This window comes from Euwallacea similis, chromosome 20 (assembly GCF_039881205.1).
Source record: "Euwallacea similis isolate ESF13 chromosome 20, ESF131.1, whole genome shotgun sequence".
Lineage (NCBI taxonomy): Eukaryota > Metazoa > Arthropoda > Insecta > Coleoptera > Curculionidae > Euwallacea > Euwallacea similis.
Genome location: NC_089628.1, coordinates 2741051 through 2766594, shown reverse-complemented (window position 1 = coordinate 2766594; position 25544 = coordinate 2741051). Strand labels below are relative to the sequence as shown.

At 40.0% G+C, this 25544-nt stretch overlaps 4 protein-coding genes and 3 non-coding genes across 9 annotated transcripts in view; 3 read left to right on the top strand and 4 right to left on the bottom strand.

Moving 5' to 3' along the window:
• The first annotated feature begins 223 nt into the window (after nucleotides 1-223).
• Polr3A (RNA polymerase III subunit A) lies at nucleotides 224-5952 on the top strand. The gene is made up of 21 exons (XM_066399968.1): nucleotides 224-409; nucleotides 499-634; nucleotides 694-1268; nucleotides 1321-1410; nucleotides 1468-1645; nucleotides 1710-2045; nucleotides 2104-2340; nucleotides 2402-2599; nucleotides 2655-2934; nucleotides 2992-3100; nucleotides 3153-3352; nucleotides 3405-3518; nucleotides 3638-3904; nucleotides 3958-4126; nucleotides 4180-4455; nucleotides 4508-4637; nucleotides 4689-4807; nucleotides 4860-5016; nucleotides 5068-5252; nucleotides 5340-5508; nucleotides 5640-5952. Exons 1-21 carry the CDS (start codon nucleotides 366-368, stop codon nucleotides 5835-5837), a joined length of 4167 nt encoding a protein of 1388 aa, XP_066256065.1. The 5' UTR covers nucleotides 224-365; the 3' UTR covers nucleotides 5838-5952.
• On the bottom strand, nucleotides 5897-6600 carry Pfdn1 (prefoldin 1). Its single transcript, XM_066399969.1, has 3 exons — nucleotides 6467-6600; nucleotides 6302-6414; nucleotides 5897-6205 (listed from the first exon to the last, which is right to left on the bottom strand). Exons 1-3 carry the CDS (start codon nucleotides 6494-6496, stop codon nucleotides 5983-5985), a joined length of 366 nt encoding a protein of 121 aa, XP_066256066.1. The 5' UTR covers nucleotides 6497-6600; the 3' UTR covers nucleotides 5897-5982.
• A 413-nt stretch (nucleotides 6601-7013) lies between these two features.
• On the bottom strand, nucleotides 7014-9542 carry LOC136415485 (pyrimidodiazepine synthase-like). 2 transcript variants are annotated; one of them, XM_066400071.1, is made up of 6 exons: nucleotides 9435-9542; nucleotides 9296-9378; nucleotides 8045-8153; nucleotides 7577-7799; nucleotides 7277-7519; nucleotides 7014-7225 (listed from the first exon to the last, which is right to left on the bottom strand). In XM_066400071.1, exons 2-6 carry the CDS (start codon nucleotides 9318-9320, stop codon nucleotides 7088-7090), a joined length of 738 nt encoding a protein of 245 aa, XP_066256168.1. In that variant the 5' UTR covers nucleotides 9321-9378; nucleotides 9435-9542; the 3' UTR covers nucleotides 7014-7087. The 2 variants fall into 2 exon arrangements, with proteins under 2 accessions (XP_066256168.1, XP_066256167.1); XM_066400070.1 differs by having other exon boundaries at nucleotides 9296-9485.
• TRNAF-GAA (transfer RNA phenylalanine (anticodon GAA)) lies at nucleotides 7875-7947 on the bottom strand. The gene has a single exon. It is a non-coding gene; the product is annotated as a tRNA-Phe (tRNA).
• Nucleotides 9543-9799: 257 nt separating the features above from the next.
• On the top strand, nucleotides 9800-9872 carry TRNAR-ACG (transfer RNA arginine (anticodon ACG)). The gene has a single exon. It is a non-coding gene; the product is annotated as a tRNA-Arg (tRNA).
• Nucleotides 9873-11036: 1164 nt separating this feature from the next.
• Nucleotides 11037-25544, bottom strand: part of Ets65A (DNA-binding protein D-ETS-3) — a 29596-nt gene continuing 15088 nt past the window's right edge. For both annotated transcript variants that reach the window (XM_066400106.1, XM_066400105.1), the window contains exons 5-10: nucleotides 25251-25301; nucleotides 21045-21116; nucleotides 16821-16868; nucleotides 14482-14671; nucleotides 13275-13486; nucleotides 11037-12262 (exon numbers count right to left, since the gene is read on the bottom strand). In XM_066400106.1, the coding sequence (XP_066256203.1) occupies nucleotides 12114-12262; nucleotides 13275-13486; nucleotides 14482-14671; nucleotides 16821-16868; nucleotides 21045-21116; nucleotides 25251-25301 (722 nt within the window). In that variant the 3' untranslated portion in view covers nucleotides 11037-12113. The remainder of the gene's footprint in view (nucleotides 12263-13274; nucleotides 13487-14481; nucleotides 14672-16820; nucleotides 16869-21044; nucleotides 21117-25250; nucleotides 25302-25544) is intronic.
• Nucleotides 24913-24984, top strand: TRNAP-AGG (transfer RNA proline (anticodon AGG)). The gene has a single exon. It is a non-coding gene; the product is annotated as a tRNA-Pro (tRNA).

Here is a 25544-nt window from a genome sequence, read left to right as displayed (position 1 = left end):
GTTTTTGTTGGTTCTAATCCTTAAAAAGCTCATTTAAAAAAATATTATTTTTTACATTGTTTACATTGAATACAATCTTAAATCTTTCATCCACCACGTGATGTATGTTAGGAAATTCTAAGGCTTCATCTTTGTTGTATGCTTTGAATTCATGTTATAGAAAAAGGACTCTTTTTGATTGCCTTTCCAACCTCAATATTTGTTGATTTTTGTCCAGCACATACAAGAGCTGTATGGTTTAGGTTTAAAGCCATAAATTTAATCAACTAAAAAAATTAAAAATAAATGAAACAAAGGGCAAACGGTGCTCCTTACCTATAGGAAACTCGCAATTTTTTTGCCTAATCGGCAATAGAATTAGCAACATGCCCAAGGAACAATTCAGAGAAAAAGATGTTGCTAGGCATATGTAAGTTCCTTCTTTATTTTCTTCTCAGACACAGAAGCACTACCATTTTAAGTTTAGAGCTATGATAATTATCCACCCTTTTTACATAGCTCTCACATAAGTTTCGGAGTGGAAAGCCCTGAGAGCATGCAACAACAATCCCATATCCATGTTGTAGCTAATAACCTTTACAATCGAGATGTAGGCAGAACCCCAGTGCCTTACGGAGTGCTCGATAGAAGGCTGGTAAGTCATTAGCATTTTCCATATACTACATTATTTCTATACAAATCTGGCAATTTCAGGGCACAACCTCCAAGGATTCCCCATGCCAAACATGTGGAAAGAATCTCAATGACTGTGTGGGCCACTATGGTTACATTGATTTAGAGCTGCCAGTCTTCCATGTTGGATACTTTCGAAGCATTATATCTTTGCTTCAAACTATATGCAAAAAGTGTTCTCATGTGCTTCTTGATGAGTCAGAGAAGGGACAGTTTAGATACAGATTAGCCAACCCCCATCTTAGTTACATGACTAAAAGGGCAATTAGAAAAAAGATAATTGAGAAATGCAAGAAGGTGGTTAAATGTCCCCATTGCAAGGCCACAAATGGATTTGTAAAGAAAATGACTGCTGCCAAGGGTAGTACCAATAATACAGTATTGAAAATTGTGCATGAGATTTATCGGGAGAAAGACAAAGAAAAATTGATGGAGAAGTTAGAAGTGGAGTTCAAGTCGGCCATTGAAACCAATCCAGACATTCGGTCTGCTTTAGCAAATGGTGTTTCTCATATTTTAACCCCAATAGATGTGCTGAAGATCTTCCAGAGAATTCCTGAGAGTGATATTCCACTTTTTGCTATGGATCCTCAAAGGTAAGAATGATAATTGTAACTTAAGACAAGACAACTTATTTCTAATTGTTAGGGCCCAACCACGTGACTTGATTCTAACAAGAATCCTGGTTCCACCAGTGACTATCAGGCCTTCGGTGGTTTCAGATATTAAAGATGGAACGTAAGTTGTAATCTGTAATAACTAACGAATTCTTATGAGTGTGTATTTGCATTATAGCAATGAGGATGACCTGACAATGAAGCAATCAGAAATCATCTTTCTTAACGATGTGATAAAAAGGTACAAGCTGTGTGGTGCTTCTGTTAATATGTACCAAGAGGGATGGGACCACTTGCAGCTGCAAACAGCTTTGTATATAAATAGTGAGCTTTCAGGGGTTCCTATGAATTTGATGGTATTACAACTACAATTTTCAAAAATAAAAAATGTATTTTTAATTATTATTTTTTAAATTTTAGCCGAAAAAACCAGGGAGAGGCCTAGTACAACGCTTAAAGGGTAAACAGGGCAGATTTAGGGGTAATTTGTCAGGGAAAAGAGTCGATTTCTCCTCGAGGACGGTAATTTCCCCGGATCCTAACCTGGAGATCGATCAAGTAGGCGTTCCGTTACAAATAGCTAAAATATTGACTTTCCCTGAGAGAGTCATCCGCGCAAATATAGGGTTGATGCGACAATTAATCATCAATGGACCTGATAAATGGCCTGGGGCTAACTATGTGCAACAAAAGGGGTCCTTTTTTAAGAAGTTCTTGAAGTATGGCAACAGGGAGAAGCTTGCTCAAGAGTTGAAGGCTAGTTTTTTTATCATAAGATAAATTTTAGCGATTATTTTTATTGTTTCCTTGACAGTTTGGCGACATAGTCGAGAGACATTTGCACGACAATGACGTAGTCCTATTCAATCGCCAACCAAGCTTGCATAAATTGTCCATCATGGCTCATAGAGCTAAAGTTCACCAGCATAGGACTTTTAGGTTCAATGAGTGCGTTTGCAATCCGTATAATGCGGATTTTGATGGCGATGAAATGAACTTGCATTTGCCCCAGACTGAGGAAGCAAAGGCGGAGGCGTTGATTTTGATGGGAGTAAGCCTGTATACTGCACGCTTTGGGAATAAATAAATACTGAATCAAGCGATTTTTTTAGAACAAGAGCAATTTGGTGACGCCCAAAAACGGAGAACTCCTCATAGCACCAACTCAGGATTTTTTAACTGGCGGTTATCTCCTCAGTAAGAAAGACACCTTTGTAGACTTCGCTAAAGCTTGCCAGTTAACGGCCACCTTCCTTGCTGGCAGCGATGTTAATATGAGCATTGACTTACCTGCTCCATGCATAATAAAGGTGCTTTTTTAGGAAACTGGCCCGAAATAATAATTCTTACGAAAACTTCTTACAGCCCAAGAGACTATGGTCAGGCAAGCAAATTATATCTATGATTTTTAAGCCCAACAAAAAGTCGGGGGTTTTGGCCAACTTGGAGGCCAAAGGGAAGGCTTATACCAAAAATCGAGAAATGTGCGTCAAAGACTCGTACGTTTTGATCAGAAACTCGCAGCTTTTAACAGGAACTTTAGACAAGGGTCATTTGGGCAGTGGCGGTAAGGGTGGGAACATATTTTACGTAATTCTCAGAGATTTCGGAAAGGAATTCGCAATTAAAGCTATGTGGCGACTTGGTAAAGCATTCATTCTACAAGCATCACTACCTTACAATTTAATTACCCTATTTACAGCTAGAATGACTTCATATTACTTGATGAACCACGGGTTTTCCATAGGAATCGGTGATGTCACTCCAAGCGAAGCCCTAATCAAGCGCAAAAATGATCTACTTAGTGACGGGTATTTTGCAGTTTGTTTAAGACATTTCCTCGTTTTTGAGTAGGATTTTTAGATACCAAAAGTGCGACGAATACATCAAACAAATGGCCCAAGGCAAATTACAGTGCCAGCCAGGTTGCACTCCTGAAGAGACCTTAGAGGCGATTATTTTGAAGGAATTGTCCTTAATTCGAGAGCACGCAGGCCAGGCCTGCGTAGCAGAGCTTCCTGCCACTAACAGTCCTCTTATAATGGCTCTATCAGGATCTAAAGGTCGGTTGTATTTAAACACTATAATTTTAGCTCTAAAGGGATTAAATTGCAGGCTCATTCATCAATATCTCGCAGATGATAGCGTGTGTGGGACAGCAAGCTTTGAATGGTAAAAGAGTGCCTAATGGATTTGACGACCGTTCTTTACCTCATTTCCGGCACCACTGTAAGTATTAGCGGATTAAAAAAGCTATTTATTGTAATATTTTGCTCACATATGATCTCCTTTAACATAGAATTTGCCTGTACAAAACCGTTCTCTCAACATCCTTTTATCTTTCCCAGCAAAAACACCCGAAGCTAAAGGTTTCGTGGAGAACAGCTTTTATAGCGGCCTCACCCCCACCGAATTTTTCTTTCACACTATGGGAGGCCGAGAGGGCCTCGTCGATACTGCGGTGAAGACTGCAGAAACCGGGTACATGCAACGACGTTTAATGAAATCCCTCGAAGATCTTGTCGTTCACTATGACAAAACTGTGAGAAACGCCGAAGGGAACATCGTTCAATTGGTTTATGGGTGCGATGGACTTGATCCTACATACATGGAGGGTATGTGCCCTACCTCAAGAGAGGAGAGGAAATATTTTTTTCTTTTAATTAAGGTAAAGATTGTCCGGTGGACTTCGAAAGGGTCTTAGCCCATGTTCGAGCTAAATGCCCCTACCGCAATGAAATCGCCTTAAATAGCGACCAAATCAGACGTGCCACTAAGGCACTCCTAGAGAGCGGAACCTTGAACGAGTGCAGCGCAATTTTCCGAAACGAATTGAGGTGCTTCAGTGGTTTTAAAAATTCAGTGCACAATTCAATAAACTGCTTTGCAGTACATTCATGGATGCCGTCGCAGATAGAGTGGATAAAGTGTTGAAACGATTTGGCTCCACAAAAGTAGTGAAAGAAATCGAGCGATTGACTTGTAGTCAATTGGTAACTTTTCTGGAAACCTGCGGTCTTAAGTACACGAGATCTATAATTGAACCAGGCACTGCTGTGGGAGCTCTAGCTGCTCAAAGCATTGGGGAACCTGGCACTCAAATGACTTTGAAAACGTTCCATTTTGCCGGTGTGGCAAGTATGAATATTACTCAGGGTGTACCCAGGTTAGTTTAATGTGTATTATTGGGTTGAACCGTTAAAACGGTTAAATTTTAGAATTAAGGAGATAATTAATGCTACAAAGGCTATTAGCACGCCGATTATTACTGCGAGGCTTACTAACGATGCTGACCAATGTTTTGCGAGGAGGGTTAAAGGAAGGATTGAGAGAACTACTTTGGGAGAGGTAATTTTTTTCGTTTAGGTTAAATAGTGTTTTTAATGAGATTTTTCACAGATTTCCACGTTTATTGAGGACGTTTACTCAAAAACTGACGTATTTCTTTTGCTCCAAATTGACTATGAAAGAATTAAGCTGTTAGAACTTGAAGTTAACGCCGAGACCATTCGCTACAGGTAAGTTTAAGGACGCCAAAATCATATAGTACATCATTTTCGATAACCGCAGCATATTAACCACTCCCAAGCTAAAACTGAAGCCTTCAGACGTTGTGGTGGAAAGCGACACCATCATCACCGTGCACCCCAATAAAAGCCAAAACGCTCAGAGGCTCAACTTTGCTCTGAGCGAGCTTAAGGATCAAATTCCCAAAGTTGTGGTGAAGGTAGGTATTTAATTGAAGAAGACCTTTGCGAGTATTATAGAGCTCTTTAAGGGGTTGCCAACAGTCAACAGAGCAGTCATTGCCAGAGAGGACAAACATGGCAAGGCTACTTACCATTTATGTGTCGAAGGGAATAATTTGAGGGAAGTAATGGCTACGTATGGAATTGACGGTTCGAAAACCATCTCAAATAATGTTATGGAGGTGTACCATACGTTAGGCATTGAAGCTGCTAGGTAAGTTTGCAAGCACCAGACAATTCCTTCACCATTATGTAAGAACTGAGTAAATATGATTAAGTGAATACATTTTTCCTATTTTAGGGAAACTATAATGATGGAAATCAAAATGGTAATGGAGAATCACGGTATGAGCGTGGATTTTAGGCACATAATGTTGCTTGCAGCGCAAATGACGCACACAGGAGAGGTTTTAGGAATTACCCGGCAAGGACTTTCAAAAATGAAGCAATCAGTCCTTAATTTAGCCTCAGTAAGATCCAAAATTTGGTGCAGAACTAATGTATTGCTAACCTGCTTTATTAATCTTCAATCAACGGGAATAACAATACATCATTTCTGCACTATTTTTCTCAATAGAAAAGGCCATAAGAGCTCTTTTAGTTTGAGAAAACTGCAGACCATTTGTTTGACGCTGCGTACTATGGCCAGACCGACAAAATTAGCGGTGTGTCGGAAAACATTATCATGGGAATGCCAGCCCCTATCGGCACTGGCATATTTAAGCTCATGCATAAACCTCAGAATGTTGATTTGGAGCCTGAAGCAGAACCCTTGTTATTTGAAACTTCATTGGTTTGAAGTTCCTTATAACTGTATTGTGATTTTTTAGGAAATAAAGGATTTTTAATAACAACGTGTTTAGTTTAAACAAATCTTTCTTGTGAAAATTTGAAATAAAAAGAAAAAGCTTAATGTATATAAATAAATTCACCTAAAAGACAATTCAAGACTCTTTTTTTTGTTGTACAAGTTCCCTCAAACTATTTGTAGCATCTTTCAATGAATTCTCCAAATACTGCACTTGGCCCTCAAAAGTCTTTATTTTTTCTTCAGCATTAGACTGCTTCTTTTTTATATTTTCCCATACCACCTCTTTAGGTGTAAGGACAAACATTCGGCCAACTGACTCATAGGTCCTAGTAGAAGCCTCTAATGCTGAAATTTCCCTGCAAGCACATGTGATTTTGAATGTGTTTTGTGCTCCTCATAAGGGCTATACAGGGTTTAGGTATAAAGATTTGATCAGTCATGGGGAAAATTACCTTTCCGTGATAAGGGCATGTTGCTTTGCCCTTTTCAGGGCCTCTATCTGAATGGCCGAGATTCGCAGCTTTTGCTCGGTTTCGATTTTCTTTTCCTGCAGTTCAGAGAACGCCTGAAAGTGTTGTTGGTACACAAAGATGTTACGTCGGCGATTAGGAATTTACCTTTTTTAATTCTAAATCTACTTTGGGCATTTTTGACTTTACCTTTGAGTTATTTCGAGCAAAATTCTCTATTATGAGAGGAAAACTTGAATGAAATTTGAAAATTTTGCTAAATTGAGGTTATATCATGGCAGTAGACATATAATTTAATTTTGATGTCACAGAAAAGAAAAACTGGCAACAAGACTGAAACAGTGCAAGTAGTGCTACTGGCTTGGTTATCTCATTTTAAAGAAATAAACTATGGAAGGAATTTATTTCCTCTTAGAGGTTCTATCTAAATTATATTGTAAATAACTAGTTAATCTATACCCATGGCTATAAATATATATTTCAATATCACCTTCCTTCCTAATTTATAATTGCATTGCAAAATAAGGCATTTTTGTTAATTTATGACGGTATAACAGTAAGATTTAGTATATTTTTTAATGCTCAACTTGACTTATTTTATCCTTAACTAAAAGTTACAACATTAAAAAATTACACCTATCGACAATTATTGATCGTAAATACAGGCACAATATGCGTTAAATAATAACATTGATAGACTAAATGCGTAGTGCGTCTCCTGTTAAAGGAACAGAAGTTAAGAATCAAAACTAAACACGTTTTTTTGATTCAAAATGAAGAGTCCAAAATCATGTCATAGTCGGGCCTGCCCGCTCTGTAAGACTGCAAATATTTGATGTGCGTATCTGAATCCATCATGCTGCGTTTAACGCTGGCTTCATGGGTCATTCTCCTACACCACTCCAACTGAAAAAATCGTTTAAAAATTTGATTTCACTAGAAAAACCAGAATTTTACCAATTTTTTATATTTGTCTTTTTTTAGTAAATTGGCGTTGCCGAATATTTTCAAGATTTCCGCCCTCTCGCACCAAGGCCAAATCATTAAATCGAGCATTCCTGGCTTGGTACCCCCAAAGAACGGAGTTCCCCTGTTGGATAGCTCCCTTTCAAAGTTGGATAATCCATTCGCTACCACTTCGTCGTCGTCCAAACTTACTTTACCAATGCTGCTAAGAACTTTGGTCATCGTATTGACCACCTAAGCCACGATGACGATATTGGAGACCAAGAAATTATTGTGTCCGACTTTTTTTACCCTGTTAAATTGATCTATCAACAGCCTGTCTTTGGCTTTTTGCAGGGGATCGCTGCTATGCAAGATGTTTGCCTTGTATTTTTCATCTAAATAATCAGCTATAATCAAACTTTCATAAATAACATTCCCATTTTCCAGTTCAATGGCCGGAACTTTGCCAAAGGGACTTTTATCGTAGTACCAGTCTGGTTTGCTATAGAGGTTTATGTTCACCACATCATAACTAGAATTTAGTCAAAAAAATGATTTAAGTATAAAAAAGAAAATTAATATGAAAAAAAATATATTAAAAAATCTTTGCCGAAACCCGGGATCGAACCAGGGACCTTTAGATCTTCAGTCTAACGCTCTCCCAACTGAGCTATTTCGGCCACCCTAGTGAGTCAGTCAATGTTCTTTATATACCGTCTTTGTAGTTTTAACACTGCATTACTTTAATTTTACGTAAGGAGTTTTAGTAATACTTACGCAATTTTTTTAGCATCCAGCACTAATATCACCCTTTGAGAATAAGGACAGAACCTGTTGCTGTAAAGGCGCAATTTCCCTTGTGTGGGGCCTGGAGGTTCTTTGGAGCCTAAAATTCAAGGCAAGTTTCCTCAACAATTGAGCCAACTATTAAACTGGAAGTGCGTGGGTTTACCGCAGCAACAATTAAACCCACGAAGTTGGTTTCTTTCTCTATATAGGGAAGGAATTTGTTTGGCTTCACCATGCTAGTCGATGTTGTTTAAGGAAATTGTGCAATGCAATGTGGGTCAAAAGGTCTTAAACCAACTTGATATTTATGTTACACCGATAAAAGGACTTTGAATAAAATGACCTAACCATAAGAAAGGTACAATCAAAAAATGAATTATTCAATTATTTGTTTTTAAATAAAATACGTCCACATCATTCAAGAAGATATATGGTCGCCAAAGAATGGGGTCAAAACATGAATAAAATTTAGCATGCCCGCTAGAAGCAGAAGTGAGGTAATCCCACTGAAATAAATGTGACTTCGTTTATTTTGATCAAATTTACCTAATCTTTAATTGCTATAGGATGCTCGAGAGGTTTACGTTAACGTAATCAAGTTGTTTAGTAACCAAAGCAATAACTGGTATCTATGCAGTAGATGCGTACGTGCATCGGCATTGATCGCAACCTCGATTTTCTATCTAATAATTCTTATTTATAGATTTAACGTTACCAAAAGATGCAACTAGGAATTTTTAATTGTTAAAACGTCGTCCCATAGCTCGCTAATTATGAAGTCCGGACCTGTATTTCATAAATATGAATATGTTAAATTAGTTTAATAGTTTCATTTCATAATTTAATTTAACAACTTAATAATTTAATAATTAAATTAAATTAAACAATTTGATAATTTAATAAAGATAAATTTAGTAAATTTACTGACAACGTGACCATATGCCATCAGTGCACATAATATCAACAAACTGGTCTATTTTTAGGCGATTATGAACATTAGGTTCTCATTAGCATGAGGAGCGCCACTGCAGAATAAACATACATCAATAAATTCAAAAAATGTTTTTGTGGTGAGAAGAAGTACGGTACGCCTCGGATACTGCGTTTTTAGGCAATTTTCATACTCATTTTAAATTATAAATTAAAAACATGCCGCTGTTTCAGACCAACATATCCAAATAATTTTTGCGTGGATATTAATTCCTGCATAATTAAATATGCCCTTAAATGTTTACTCACCCTTTTTCAAATGGGGACTGTTCATTATTATTTTCTCTAGGAGTCCAAGTGCTCACTTTCAATGCATATAGGTCAACGGAACACTAAAAAATTATTACCGAACGGTGCGCCTTATCGATTTATTCGAGCGATGACGTACCTTTCTCTGCTATAGTTAACTCTAGACGAGCGAATTATGAAATGAAAATAAGCCTGAAACAGCTGATTCGTCAGCTAGTGAGGCCAAGGCAACCAGCAGGAGAGTGGGGGCAGACTTTGCGTTCAGGTATAGATTTAAAAAAAACTTTGGATTTTCGAATAATCAATAGATTCCCGCTGTTTTTTTAAACAATATTGCCTGCCTCTACTGCCCTCTATATGAGAGGGTGCAAACATTTTGGAATTTTCAGATTTAGGTCGCGCAAAGATACAGGGAACCCTCATAGATGGCGTTTGAATTTATTTTTCATTGTGTCTATGTAAAAGTCTGGAGGCTTTGTAGCCAGCACCAAAACACTAATGTGAGGCCCTGTGGCGCAACGGATAACGCGTCTGACTACGGATCAGAAGATTCCAGGTTCGAATCCTGGCAGGGTCGCATAACTTTTTTCTTTTTTCTCCCGAGAAAATCTTATGCTCAAACGAAAATTGCATCGAATACAATTTTTTATGCCAAAAAAGTACCATAAATTCATCAAGAAAAAAGTAATGAACAGAGCCGGACGCGATTACCATTCCGGCCGAGTCTATCCAGGTGGCGAACGGTGCATTTCCGGCAAATAGGGAACATCCTGTGACCTAATTGGGCGTCACTGCGATCGATTCCCCCCTTGGAAACCAATGAGGAGCTCTTTTTACTCCTCAATGTTAATATGCAACCGGTTATCTTATCAGACAGAATCAGGCTCTTCACGAATATAATTGGATAGAAATGGCGAAGCTCGAGAGTTCACTTAGATCAGCCTGTGAGAGCTTCGTGGCCGGTCAAATTGTTTTTTTTAACGTTTCCTGGGTTTGGAGCCGTGCTTGGTCCAAAAGGACGATCCTTCTTGGGAATTTCCTGGGACTGAGAGGAAATATTGTTATATAGTACCATCTAAGCTACCCGTGGAGGGATCATGTGAACGGGAGGAGTAGAAGGCGTTTCTATTAAATCTCACAGAGACACTTAATTCCAGTTTTTTGACGCAATCAATCTTAGCGTTCCTGAGATAACGAAGTTTGAAAAATGGCAAAAATTGGGGAATTCTTTTGATTCCGCAAATTTGAAAGCTCGGATTTATCAGATCAATTTCACCCACGGATCAGTAAATTATCCGACATCAGTAAAGAATTTACAATACGCCTCCTCTACTAACCCCTGACGAATGCTCATCGTTTAAGGATGATTTATGAATCTTGTGACTAATCTTCCCCCAGCATCCCTATGACGCAAAACGCGGGGTTGCTTCTCATTCGGGGGTGGCGTTCTGTATCAATACATTATTACGTCATTATACGACGCGTGTCGCTTGACAGGCATAAGTTTCACGCACGATTTCACCGAGCGACGGACGCAGTCAGCATAACTCAGCTGCGATTGAAGCTATTTGCGACGTTGTTGTGATGCAGCTCCCCTTTGGAGTCTATGTGGAGAAGAGGGCGGATTTCTGCTTTGAATGAGAATAATTAGAGGTTGAATATGGGGACGTTGGAACCTGTGGAGGCATCATGGGGAAGAAAACACGGGGGGAAGGTTGTTTTGAGAAGGTTATATTTTTTTATATAATAAATACAGCAACATTTATTTACTTTATTTCTCCAATGCTACTACGCCGCCATCTTTGGTAACCCTGGCTAAAGGGTCTAATCTAAAAATGGCCTTAGGGCTAACATTCAGGGATTACTGGCTATGACTAGGTCTCAGCTATATTACGCTTCTATTACGATATATTGTTGTTTTGAGAAGTTTTAGGTTAAGACTGACAACTGCAGTGGCTTTAAATCTGTCAAAATGAATAATACGGCCGCCGGGGACAGTGAGACGATTGGCACTGTCCCCGGCGGCCATATTGATTGCACGTTTTTGCTCGTTTTCGTGAATACTTCGGTTAGTTTAAACCAGTTTTAACTTGTCCTGTTCGATCCTCAAACGTTTTATACAATTTCTACACCTCCTTAAGTAAATTACCCTAAACTAGCAGTTCTAACACTTAGCTATGTGACTAGGCCAGTATGATACAGAGACTATTATTTACAGTTTAAAACATTTATATACTTTTCATTAAAACAATACAAATAAGGAACTGAAAAATCACCGCCTTCGAGAGGAAAATCGTCATTATTACTTCTCCGCTGGCTTATGATCGATTATAGCTTGAGTACTCGTACTTTTTACATATTATACAGGATGTTGGGTTATATCGAGATGAAACTGAAACGTTTTAAATAAACACCCTGTACGCGAACTAAGGCGCGTCAAGCGGGAGAAACCCGTTTGAACCCGCTTCAGTTAAGTCCTTTACATTACAGATTTTTCGGTGATCAAAACTCCTAAAACTGCCATTTGAACAAATTTGAACCTTTTGACCTCCGAAACGTAACATTTAAAACACGTAAAACGTTTTATCACAGTATCCGCCGCGACGGTTTGTGTTAGGGCTCTTTACACATTTCAAATTTACTATTACATAGCTCTGCCCCCAGAGACGTATTGCACCAAATAATACTCGCGCGTCAGTGGACATTATAATACAATACTTATTGCGATTTACCTGATGGAGTACCTAGGCCGCCATCTTGAGAACTAGATCGTCAGTTTGCGGCTCCATTCGGCCGAGGTGCTGCCCCCGGAAACCGGTCATGCGTAGTGCGGGTAGCTGCCCAAGGGCGGCGCGCCCAAGTGCGGCCCCGCGTGGTGCCCTATGGAGTGCGTGCTGGCCGCAATATTCGAGTACAGGTTGGCGCTGGGGCTGTTCCAGTACGATCCCGGAGAGGGAAATATGGAGGCTGCAACAAAGAGCAATGTTATGATGGGGCCTCGTACGTTCCTCTGGAGCCGGTTAAATGACATGTAATGATCGCTGCGTGGCCGAGGGTGGAAAACAATGCGTAATCAACGAATTACGTCATTAACGCGAGAGCGGCGGGACGGCCAAGTGTTAAGTAAGGCTGGGGGGCCCCATTAAGGCCCCGGCGAATTGTTATAATTATTTTTTAATGCCGTCTGGATATTGTGCGTACATGAATAAATATGAGAGGCCCTTTGAATTTCAATGAGGTATATAGTGGCGTTTAAGGGGTTCGCTCCGTGATTTAAGGGGTTGAGCGGGGAGTTTTCGCGTTCGCGGCTATTGTGGAGGTGTGAGAGGATTAACGAGTTACCAAAAACCAAGCGGGTCATTTCGCAAGGCTAAGTATCAGTCCTTTAGCCAGCAAATTACATGCTAATTTTGTTTGGTTTGCTCTCACCAACGTCACTCGCCTTGCAATTCATTAACCGTCCCGATTTCGCGCCTTAGAAGGGCAGCAGTTCTTCGTTATTTGGTCAAATCCGAGTAAAAAACCCACGTTTGAGTGACTGGTCCCGGTATAATGTACAGCCCAATGAAAGGGCATAAAGTCGATAATAATGCATCAGGGGCCAGAAATCACGTCTAATGGATATTTGGTATACGCTGACCCATCATCCGTCCTCCCGCGGGAATTTTTATTGCCCGAGGCGAATTTATTGTTTCCCTTTGTTTCGGTTATTTACGACGGGGGTTAATTGGTAATTTGTTGTCGTTCGAGATTTTCGTAAGGGGGGGAGACTCATTACTGCCCATCGGTATCTACCAAACGCGGCCAGACTTGATCTACTAATTCTTCATGATTATTCCGTCCCGATCAAATAAATGACAACCTCGCGTTCGTCATTTGTTTGTCAACAGCCGCGTTGAAGACGGGAATGTGACAGTGACAGCGATGGCTATTTTACTCGAGGGAGGTGGTCAGACCGTCGAACAAATACTGCTTTTACCTGCCGAGCTGGGTATTGCCGCATGAGGGCCCATGAATCCGCCCAATTTAGCGCTGTGGTGGTATGAGCTCATGAAGAAGTCGCTCTGGTACTTGTAGCTGCCAGGGTCGCTGGAGGCCGGCTGCGTGGCCGCTGCCAGGCCCTGAAAGTCGAACTTGTAGGCGTACCGCTTTCCGTGCACTTTTGTCATGATGTTCTTGTCGTAATAGTACCTGCAAAGGAATGACGATCTCGTCAGGCGGTCAATACTGCATTACCCAACGTCAGAGGCGTGGTAATCGAATAACTAGGACTCCATTCATAGCAATTAGCTTCCGCAATCGCTGGGGACGTAACTGAGTTATGTCCTTTTTCCTTTTTTTTTCTAGAACGTGATTGTTGCCATAATCGAAAATTACTTTTACGATTGTGCGGTCCCCTCGTGCCGACGCTTAATCGACTGCTGAACTGGTTTTTTGGACGTTCAGATTGACTTTTAATGGAGTTACAAAGGGCATGTACGAAGCAATGGCTTAGGGCTCGGATGTAGACAGCTAAAAGAGTAAGGAAAATACGCATCAAAGGGTAGAATTCCAGACGCGAGGATGCAAAGTTCGCTGGAAATACGAAAAAATTTGCAGATTTTGTGATGGTTCTTGAAGTCATGACAGGGCCGCAGCATGAGCAAATTCAAAACGCACCACCAAGCTCTTCTGCAGCCTAAATTATCAAACATTAAAAATGCAGACTACGCCACTGATTTTCGCACAATCAAGGACGTTCAGTTTTCTTAAAACATAGAAATTTCCCAAAATCCATTATAAAAATCCAATGGCGTCAGGCGACCAGGCTTAAAGGAACAGAGTGGCCTAAAAATAATTTTCCTTTGAAAACCAAATTTGCAGTAAAATCAAGCTTTCTTCAAAAGCAAACTACGCCACTGACTTCTTGAACACCAAGGATGCCCATTTTCCTTCAGTGAGTGCACCAGACAGAACGGTTAAGTACACGAATACGCTTTGAGGACATTGACGTCATGAGGGGCTGCATTTTTATGCAATCAGCAATACAACGTTACATATAGTTTTGTGGAGTTTGTGCGCATGTCAATCTGCCAATTTGTGTAAATCCCAAATTCGTAAATTGATCGCACACAGGTGGCGCTTAGCAGATTTAAACTGCCATCACCGTGATTTTTGATGTTCTATAGGGTGTCACGTGTGCGTACCTTAATGCCCTGCTCAGCTTATCATAATTCATGTTCGGTTTCGATTTCCTCTCGCCCCACCTCCTGGCGACCTCGTCGGGGTCAGTGAGTTTGAACTCCCCATTCGTGCCCTCCCACGTTATGCAAGCGGCGTTCGAGGAATCGCTCAGCAACTCGAGCAGGAATTGCCAGAGCTGGATTTGGCCTGACCCTGTGAAATATCAATTATTATTATTATTACGCATTACTCATTCCATAACGATTAAAGGCCTGTTCCCACGGTCACCTGCATGCAAGAACCAAATCAGACCCCCCAAAAACAAATGACTAAAGGTCACGTGTCGCGTATGGCTTGCTTGGGGGGGAGACCGGCCGACCGTGAAACAAAAGCCAAACGGTGTCATTAACCACCGTTTTCCTCCTTTTTTAAAGCATAAATCTGGCAACCACGCCCCGTGGCGCGTGATTTTGTTGACCGACCTTTAATGACTTTTAAATGAGGGGTAATTGCGTTTTTGTTTCCGAGTTCGAGGGGTGAGGGGGGGGGGGGGAATAACGGACACTCGACCGATGAAAATTAGAATCGTCACGAGGATTCTTAGTTTCTGCAGGTGTTTGAGGAAGGCCGAAGATGTGCGTCGCTTTTAGGTTATGTCTCGATTATAATTTTTTATTATGTAATGAATTTTCCGTGTCAAGTCGCAATTCGTTTTCGTCAGTTAATGGCAATCGTGTCGCCTAATGTCGCTCCCCATTTACGAGGGACACCTCATTTTTGAATAATGCCCCGTCAATTTTCGCTAATTACGGTAACAAAACAAAATGTCGGTCGCGAGCGATTTTTTCAGCGATAGGGCGGGTTTTTTAGCATAATTCGGTTGCGACCCGACATTAGAAATTCAAATTCGCGTCGGTCCGCTTGTAAATGCGCCGACGGCGGAAGGAAACCGACGCATGTTACGTTCCGGCGCCGGTGATTTAGACACGCCTGCTTTGCATACATTCTCGACCGGAACCCTTGCCTATTATTAATAACCGCCCGTATTGATATTAAGGGCTGAAATGGCGATTTCGGTCCGGATTAATGTTGTGTAAATGCAAATCGGATCGGCTCGGACAAGTTCCCCGTCCCGAAACAATCGCCTCCGTAATTAAACTTTTTTAACGATAAAATGACAACAAAAGAAATTCATTATTCATCGAAAAGGAAATTTTATCGAGGACTTTTCATACTTCAATGATGTTACATATTTTAACATTGCTGAATTGGAAACGCTGCCAAAATGATCATTTTCAATATGGCTCTGAAAGTCGTGTCGTTGCCAAATTGACAGTCCGAAGATCCGGAAGAACAGCGTCTTACTGCCAGCAAACTGTGAAGTGGGAATTCCGGCAACTTTGCTGCGTTGGTTCGGCCATTTTGTCCCTATATTATGTTTACGTAAATCACTGAATGACGAAATGTCAGTTTTTCACAGTTTTGAGTCCCCGACTTGGCAAATATGACGCCATGGATTAGTACCCATGGAGGCAAAATCGCGGAAAGTCACGTCATCCTTGAGCGTTTGCCTCTTATAGGCGCCAATAAGACACTAATAATCATAGAGATCCCAGTTCATGGATCCGTCGAATATTGTTATTTATTGCCTAAAGTTTTGTTGGCCCGACATTAGTTTTGGGAATCAGGCTGAAGTCGAGCTATGTAGGGATCCCAGGCTTTAATGTGCAGCAGTTTAAAATTTCATAGCGAAAGAAGAACAGTTCAAACACAAAAGTTATAGGATTGAGGTATAGGTTGAACATAATTTTAAATATACAGGATGGTTCAAGAAAGTCTGGTAGCATTCAATTTATTTACTTTAAATAGGATCCGATTTTTTTAAAAACACTCCATTCCGATTCTCAACTGTTTTCGAAATACTGGCGTTTGACACTCGTAACTATCGAACAGTTTGACAAATTGGAGTTTTAATATTTTGTACTTGTCAAATTTTTGACAAAATGTGCCCTCAAAAATAAACCTGCTGCTCTCTCAGTTTTGACAAAATCGCGATGTTTAAGAAAATATTCTGGTAGTTTTTAGACAGCCTGTACAATCAAAGGTTCCTGTGCAATAACCACGCCAAAAAATCCCCATTAAACTCGAATTATCGCTCCTAATTTCGCTTTTTCATTCGGGGTAAAACATAAAACTCTAGTCGGATATATTTTTCCAGATTGCCTAATTCGCTCCCCGATTTAAAAAAATGCCCTTAATTAGCATCGACGAAAGTAGAGGAAATTTCCCCCGAAAAAGGGGGCAATTTTCCTATGTAAAGTGTGCAATTTTATTTCGATTAAGACGATTTAGGGCGACTTACCTGAACTGGCCAAACGACTGCTGGTCGGGCCGAACATTTGATATGGATCTGCAAAAGAGATTTGGGTAAGTTCGGTTTAAATTGTCGAATTGCGTTTTTCATTCGATGATTGCTGTGGATAAGTATTTTTAGTAATAATTTAGGAAACCTCCCACGGGCACGAGTATATGAATTATGTGATTTCAGCCTAATGGTTCTAATGATGGGTGTTGCCGAACTGAATTTTAGTTTGTTGCAGAACTGATCTTCTGGAAGGATAAAATAACCCAAAAATATCCCAATTCATCTCCTGGAGCCTTGGAAAAGCATTTTCCGAACTTCCATTTTTGACACAAAAAATCGCCAAAAAAGGCACCATGGTGACGTCGTAATTTAAAAATTAGAAGAGATTCTGCAAAGCGGTTCACACAGGGCCAGAGAGCGCATCGAAACGATTAACTTGAGATATTTTTTAAGGCAATTGCTCCTCGTGTTCCCGAGATATTGGCGTTCAACTGTGTTGGAAAATTTACCTCACAACATTTCATATTCCCATGGCTTTTCCATGTTTTCTCTGTGTAAATATATCCAACTTTACATTGGAAAATGGAACGCAATGTTCCTTACAAGATAAAGGAAAACCAAGGAAAACACGAAAATGTTTCGGAGCGGAGCTCCTTGCTCCCCCTTATACAACATAAATATTCCCCATGCGATTACAAGAAAAGATATCTTTGACGTAGTGGAAATGATCCGCAAGACTGCGTCTTGTAAGTTGGAGGCGCCACCCCATACAACAACCCCCCTTCTTTAAAGGGGCGAACTTCCATACTCCACACACCTCCCACGTTTAATTTCTGTCTCGTTCCCGAATAAAAAAATAACGATTCCTGATACGGCAACGCCAATTCATGTTTATGGTGCCAAAAGTGATATAAAAATCGCACCCCCGCAATCGAGGTCAAAGAGGGGGGGGTGTGCGTGTCACCGGACTATACAGGGGTCAACCGCAGGTATATCTGACCGGGCCGGACGGGCGCTAATTCAAAAGAGTTATCTTTTTTAGATCTGACGTTAGATAAAATGGCGTGATTCAGGATATCTATTATAATTCGCCCTGGTTCGTTCCACCTACAGCTTGCGTGAATAAGAGAAAAAAGAAATTTACGTAAAATAAAAGACGATTTCAATCAATGAACCGGCACAATGAGGAAGGGACCCATAATTGTTTCTTTTGATTACTGGAGGGCGAAGAATCCTTGTAAAGACCCTGTAGAAATGGGCAAAACGATGCAAAATCGATCGTGCAATCGATGAAAAACCATAACTGTCGGACGTCGACAGTGCGGACCATCCCTAACAAAGCCGACCAATAACGGAACAATCATCGGCCGAGTCGGAGGTCATAATCAGGTAATTACTGCATGTATTGAGCTTTGATCGTGGCTCTATTAGTGGGCTCCGGGGCTGCGAAAGGCTCCAAATTAGGGCTCTGTATGGGGCCCATCCGAAAGCTGCGAACAGCTGGCCCGAGGATTTAATTATGGCGTATTGACATGAGGGTAAATTATAGCACTCAATCTGCAATTAATTACGGTTAAAACCATTAAAAACGGCCACAAAAACATTTCAAAATTCTCACCGAAGTATGAGATGTTGCGATGTAATTATTAAGAATAACAAGACGACCATGGATGCTCATAGATGGCTGTAACGTCACGCGAGGAATTATGGGGGTTAGGTGGTGTGATGCGTAGGAACGTCCAAAAAAAACAATAACGAAGCGGCGTAATTATTAAGAAAATGGCCGCGGGTGTTTGTTGCTTGATTTGGCACACAGGAGTTTCCGGTGCTTTACCTCAGTTTCATTGATACGAGAATAGTGATAAGTGTTTATTTTATTTACTAATACCCCAAGAAAAAAGCATAGTTAAAGTTAACGCAGTAAGTGACAGAAATCCTGAATATACAGACGGTTTTGCTAAGGACCAAGCAAGGAAAAGTGAAAGTGACTTTTAAGACTCAAATAGTGCTCCCAGGAATAAAGTACGAGAAATCTATCGCCAAAAGTATCAGCATACTTAGTGTTTACAAGTAAGTACAACAGTTTTCTGGCAAAGTTTATCGGTGGCCGCCAATTTTGTAGTTCTAGCACAGTTAAACGGTATAAACCGGTAGCTAAAGCGCAGAATCTAATGGCAGTGTCGTCACTATGCCCATTGCCTATTTACCACTTTTATAGCATAATCCCTGTTGTTACGTTGTTTTTGGAGGAAGTTACGTCAAAATTACGTCACTTCCTTCAACTTCACACAACTTCCTGACTTACCTTGGTCCTTATTTATCTTAGGTCGCCATATTCAGCCATATTTAAAATTTTTTATAAAGTGATAAAGTCTGCAGAATGATATTTTGTGGTGGGCCAGGCCATCTTCCAGACTCATTAGTGTCAGCTTGAGAACTGTGGGAGATATGTTTTCGTTTATTGAGGTGAAAGTTGCGTGATTGGATGCTTATTAAGTTTCAGTTTTAAAAATTCCGGTATCTGAAATAATTCCGAATATATCCAGAAAAAAAGGAAATTTAATTTTCGTGGTTGTTTCGTAGACTACTTTTTTCGGCGCTTTTAGGCCGTAACGTGCGAATACTATTTTTGAAATCCAATGTTTCGTTTCTCCAGAGCCATTATCAACTTTTTTAAATGTAGACCTGGATTTTTCATTATGTAAACTTCACTCAAAATATTCGTTCTCAATCAAAATTGTTAGTGTGAAAAAATAACTATGAATATCGTAATTTCCTGTTTTATTTTCCGGATTTTTTTAGAAATAGGTGGTCAGAAACCCAGAATTTTTAGAACTAAAATTTGACAATTTTTTGAGTCCATATATATATTAATACAGGATGTCTATTTTGTGAGTTTCGCCATTCGGGTCTTGGTTTTAAATAGAAGTATTATTTTCGATACGTAAAAAATTGATTCCGTTTTACAACATCGTCATAAAAATTCATTTTTGCGCCACTACCCTGGCAAGCCACTGTTCTTTTCAAGCTCATTTCGGTAGATGTATGACTAAGTTTATTCTACTAATAATAGGTTTTAAGGGTATGTTATTTTTGTGATTCTTAGTAACGTCATAACATGAAGTGTTTCACTATTGTACGGTATCCATTTGTACCTCTTTACACGCGTGAAACAATTTTTATGTTTTTTAAGTATTATCAGTTTATCTCTAATATTTCTGTGGGGTTGTTATTTAATTTAGGGTAATTCCTATCGAATTGGAATCTGGTATTTTTTGAGATGACCTAACTCGCAATGGTGTGATTCATAGAGCAGGCATCCTGTATATTATTGGATGTACATTAACTTTTGACAAGTCTAAGATTATCCATGGAAACCCGATACCCTTCCGAGGGTCTTTGATAACTCCTATTTTCCTTCTATTATCCATGGTTGGAATGCTTAATAGTGGCAAATCATTCCCTGGAAGGCAATCTAAATATTTCTGACTGGAAAAGGGCGTGTCCTTTGTTTGTATAAACCTCGGTATAAACAGTTTACCGAGAATAGTTTTGCCAGGTAATTTCAGCCTTTGCATGTCCATCAGCAAATTGCCCTACTTACTTGTGCAATAGAGTAAGTCCCTTTAACCTTGTCTCTGATTAAAAATGCCCCCTTTTGAAGCAATTTTGGTAATAGTACTGTTGGTTTTTTTTCTACGCCATAAAACAACTTCTATTATTATTATTATTATAGATGTTATCGAAATTCCTGTGCCGTGGCACGCAATCCAGAAATATATGTTTAGGGAAATTCGGATCGTTGTTTAACCAGAAGCGTAACGTAATTTCTTCTTTTGTCCTTATAACCTCGAGATCTCTGAACCGATTAACTACCTCGGACGTTAAAACACTTAATCCAGACGAAAAAAGCACCCTCGCCGGCGTCCGAAACTTAATTTCGTCTTCCAAGACCTAATGATTCGAGGGCCCTTTTTCTTAATAAATGGGCACACAGGGGTGTTCGCATTTATATACGGACTGGATTTCGCCTCTATATTTGCTCACACATCCTCCTTTGTTTGTCTAGTCCTACTTTTCTAATGCACGATTTTGTTTGGCAAACAGGGACCTCCGAATTTAACATTTATTTGATGAGTGAGAAGTCGCCCCCTTTCGCTTGACCTTTTTCCCGCCGATGTCGATATTGATTTGATTGATATTAGTTATTGTATGTCTTACCGGGTTGTCTGAGATGGCTGTGGGGGTCCAGGGAAGCTTTCGTCATGCTTGAGAGGGTGTTGGTACCATAACCTGAAAGAAAATAGTGGCTTTAAATAACTATGGGTCATCAACCATATACATCAGATTGTTGTTACTGCAGTTTCACCATAAGAATGTCGTTTGATTAAGTTCTAAGTATACAGGCTGTAGTTAAAAATGTAAAGTGAAGTTACCATTGTCTCACTAAGAGCATAATTTAATTTGAAGTTGAGCTCGAAAGAGTTCCTTTTTCCTGACTTTGCTTTCCAGATAAATTCTTTTTCATTCAAACAATTCTAGGTTTTTTTCATGTTTCCTTCCACCATGTTGATTTCTTGCTCTTCCTCCTTAATCCTTAAGCTCATTTTATCCGAACCATCGAAATGGATTGAAGCCTTAAAATCTAATTCAAATGTTAAAAGTTCTCTTCTCGTCAAAATGGCACTTTCCTACTTTCCACGTTCTACGTCAGCCTTTTGTTTCTCCATCACGGCCCACTTGAACCGTGTTTGGCGGCGGCAACTGGCGTGGAAACCGACAAGAGATTCCTTTCCGCACTCCGTTACGATGGGGCCGTTTCGGCCCCCCAAGTTAGGTTTATTTTAACCGTTCTCCTCGTTCTCCTCTCTGAGCGCAAATAATTCTCCATTTATACTTTTGTTTTTCGACCATAAGTATAGAAAGAGACCGCTTGGTGAAACAACGGAAAGCTAAGGGAATAATCAGATGTCCATGTTATCTAAAATATCTAGTCTCTTAAACTTGTTTCGTAGCATGAAAATAGAACTTGACAGTATGAACCTCAATTAGCATTCTAGAAAAAACAAATTGAGGCTGGAATTTATTTTTCTAGAACCCATAACAGAAGTTAGCTAATACCCATTTTCGCCTTATTAATCGATCCCTGAGCTCATGACGTATTTTCCTGAATATTCGACGTATAAACTGCAGTGATCGTAGGAGTTCTACATTCAGAGCTTAAAAAGGTGGAAGCTCCATTCATTTTCAACACCACCAAACCACTCTAAAATAGCTGACAATCCTCCCCTTTAGTATGTCGAGTGGGTCGCTATCAATTTAAGCGATTTGCATCGGACACAGACAATATTAGCTCTTCTCGGTGCCGCAGTGACACCAACAACCCCCCGAACGATAAACACTCGTCTAGATAACGTGCATACGACTCTGTCCTTTCGTAATAACAGAGCTGTCATACGCAATATTGCGAGAGATAGAGCCCGCAGCGTATGCCTTTGCATTGTAAACTTAATAAAGCCCGGATCACACGGCTCGGTGGCCGGTGGGGCGACCGCCAAAACGCCCCGGGCTGCGCTTTCAAAGAGGTGTTTGTGTTTAAAGTGTTTAAAGTCGGGTGGTTTTGGTGATAATAATTAAATGGGTTTTGAGGGGATATCAATAATCCTGTCGTCAAACACACAGTAATTCTCGAAAAGATGCTGCTCGAATGGAAAGGGAAGCGAGCTTAATATCCGCTACAAATCCCCGATGATCAATACCAGATTGGAAACGGTATCCGTAAATAGCGCAAAAAGGGAAAAAGAACCCGGCGAACAATCAATTGGAAATTCCATTAGCGGGTCCGGGTAATGACGGAAAAGCCGTTCGGGATGGGAAATGAAAAATCCCGGAGCGGCGACGGAAGAAAATGTAGAAATCGACGGAAAATCATCGACACAATTCGATAAAGACTATATTGGGTGGACAAATGAGCTGCTTCCTTAGTTTTCCCCTCTCCTTTATTCCGCGCTTTTTAAGTCGCTTTGTTTCACTTTGACTACGTTGAAGGCTTCCTGCTTTCGTGTCCCAACCCAACCAGCCACTTTCGGCGTCCCCGGAGTTCGTCCGGCACGGAAATTCCGCTTTAACAATTGCGAATTTCCGTATAATCCTAGAGAGCAGGCAGCTACCATAACTTGGTCCTCGTTCCTTCCCATGTTTATACAAGGTCTCCTTGTCCGGAGCTCAACCATGGGGGTCTCGGTAACTATAAGACATACGAGGTCTACCATTGCAACTTTCCTCGTATACAAAGTGGCCGTGTCACATTTGAAATTCGACGATTCGATTTTCGACTATCATCATAAATTTTGCTTTTTCTTGTCGGCGCTATATTAGATTTTCACGTTTTTGAATTTAGCTTTCTTTTTAAGTTCAGAAATTCAATTTCGCACTTTGGTGTCAAATCATTTTGAATTATCCCGTCAAATAAGCTGAGAACAAATCATCTGGATGCCTGGGATTTATTCTCGGCATATTCTTGAACTCTAAATTGCACAGCTTTGGCTCAATTTAACATACATTGCATCGCTTATGATCAACCAAATTCTCATGTTTATGCTTTAGATACAGACACCCTGTATGCCAAGAAGTGATGACAACAATCAAAGCTTTTCTCGAAAATCCAATTGTTATTCCGCGCAAATCGGACTCCTGATTTGTACGATCAAAGGGCGCTGTGCATCGCCCGCGGCACGCTTGATTTCGCTTTGATGTTCCATTGTCGATGCCCGATTGTCACTTTAGCGCCCCAAAGAGATAAAGCGATTGTCAGTAGTGTGAACGCGGCTTAACAAATAGGATTCTGGATCGACTGTGTGATTTTTTACAACAAACTGATGACTTGTTGGGTAATAACTGCAGGGGAGTTTAATCAAGCACCCGCGCGTTGATTGACAGTTGAGTGAATGGCCGAGTTATCCACATTAATTTCGGAAGAATGCCCATCGGAATCCAGTGGCGTAGTCCTCGAATTGAATTCGAGGCGACAAATAACTCGGGCAGCTCCACTATGCCACGTTGGTCGTTATCAATTATTCCTCAGATGTCTGATTGGGCTCCCGGAACAGGAAAGAGTCCCTTCCTTCCCGGACTGCCGGGCCGAATGTCCTTTTCCGATTCACGATTCGCTGTTGCCGTCGCTATCTTTCAACGACGCCGATAAAACCGGGGCACAATTTTCGTTTTCAATGTCTCCCATTCAGCAGTTAAGGGCTATTTCGATGGTTGTTACAGGGATTGCGACTTTTCGAATGTTTTTATGTTGTTTTGGATATAGGAATTTGTCCTGCGGGTACACACAAGAATTTTGTGCATATGTTTCTGACGTACGAGCACATATTTGAAAGAGGCTCCAAGTACATGTATATGTTTGCTCCAAGTGTATATTATATGCTCCAGTATGTCTAATATACATATATGTATATTATGTTCAGGTGACTTACATATATAAGAGCTGATTTCACTTGCACTCTAATCTCAAATAGAGCACTAATGTTTTTGACAGACTTGCGAGTCGCTGAATTATCAAGGCTGCTTAAAGAGAATGTATCAAACGATCAATAAATTATATTTATTTGTCTTAGATAGGCCCTATTGACCATTCTGTAACGTCCCAATTGGTCACGAAAACCTACACAGAAATAATTATTTTGGAGTTAGGTTTCGTATCCTTTAATTATTAAGAATAGGCTTCAACCCTTTGACTTTAGTATCTCATAATCTTTAAAAGTTCTATTTTCAAACCTAATCACTCTGTATCTCGGAAGTGAAATATCTGCGAACTTATCGTATAGAAATTACATATCGGAAAAGTAGGTAAAAAAAATTATATTCAATCTAAATACATATATCCATCGGTTTTCTGGTGAAAGTTGTGGCACATGATATTATTGTTCGTAATCTTTATTGCTCACAGATGGTATATAATAAATTACATCAATCTCGACTCAAATTCTTGTTTATTGATGTTTATTCTATAATATAAACAATAGATGGCAGGTACAAAATGAGATCGAATGTATAAAATTTTAGCGCGAGCACTTTCAGCGGCTCGTTGGTCTAGGGGTATGATTTCCGCTTAGGGTGCGGGAGGTCCCGGGTTCAAATCCCGGACGAGCCCAATAATGTTTTTGTTTTTTTTCTTAAAATATGATTTATCCCAAATTATCGTTATTAATTAAATTGATGTTTGATATATTTTAAGGTAACATTTTAAGTAAATATTAAAGTTAAATTTAATGAAATTTTTGGCGACTCCTGCAGGTATACAAATTTTTAAACATGTGTATATATTGCATATTACATATATTTTTTATTGATAAAAATTATCAAATAAATAAATGCCGGGTAAACCGTAAATTACTTTCAAGCGCCACTTAAACTTACCTTGAGATTGTGCGGCTGCATGTGAACTCCATGATCCTTTATACGAGGTATCTGTAATAAGAAATACACCATAAATATATACTTCTGTAAGAGAAGTGTGTCGGTATGTAAAAAATATATACATTCTGTGTGAACTTAATACTGTTTGGACATACCAAACAGCATCGAAAATTGCCCAAACGTGGAACTGCGACTCAAATAGTCTGCCGACGGCTTGATATCCAGCATCATCAATCGAATGGCCTCAAAACCGCACTATTAAACATGAACCCTTTTACTAAACCCCAGAGAAAC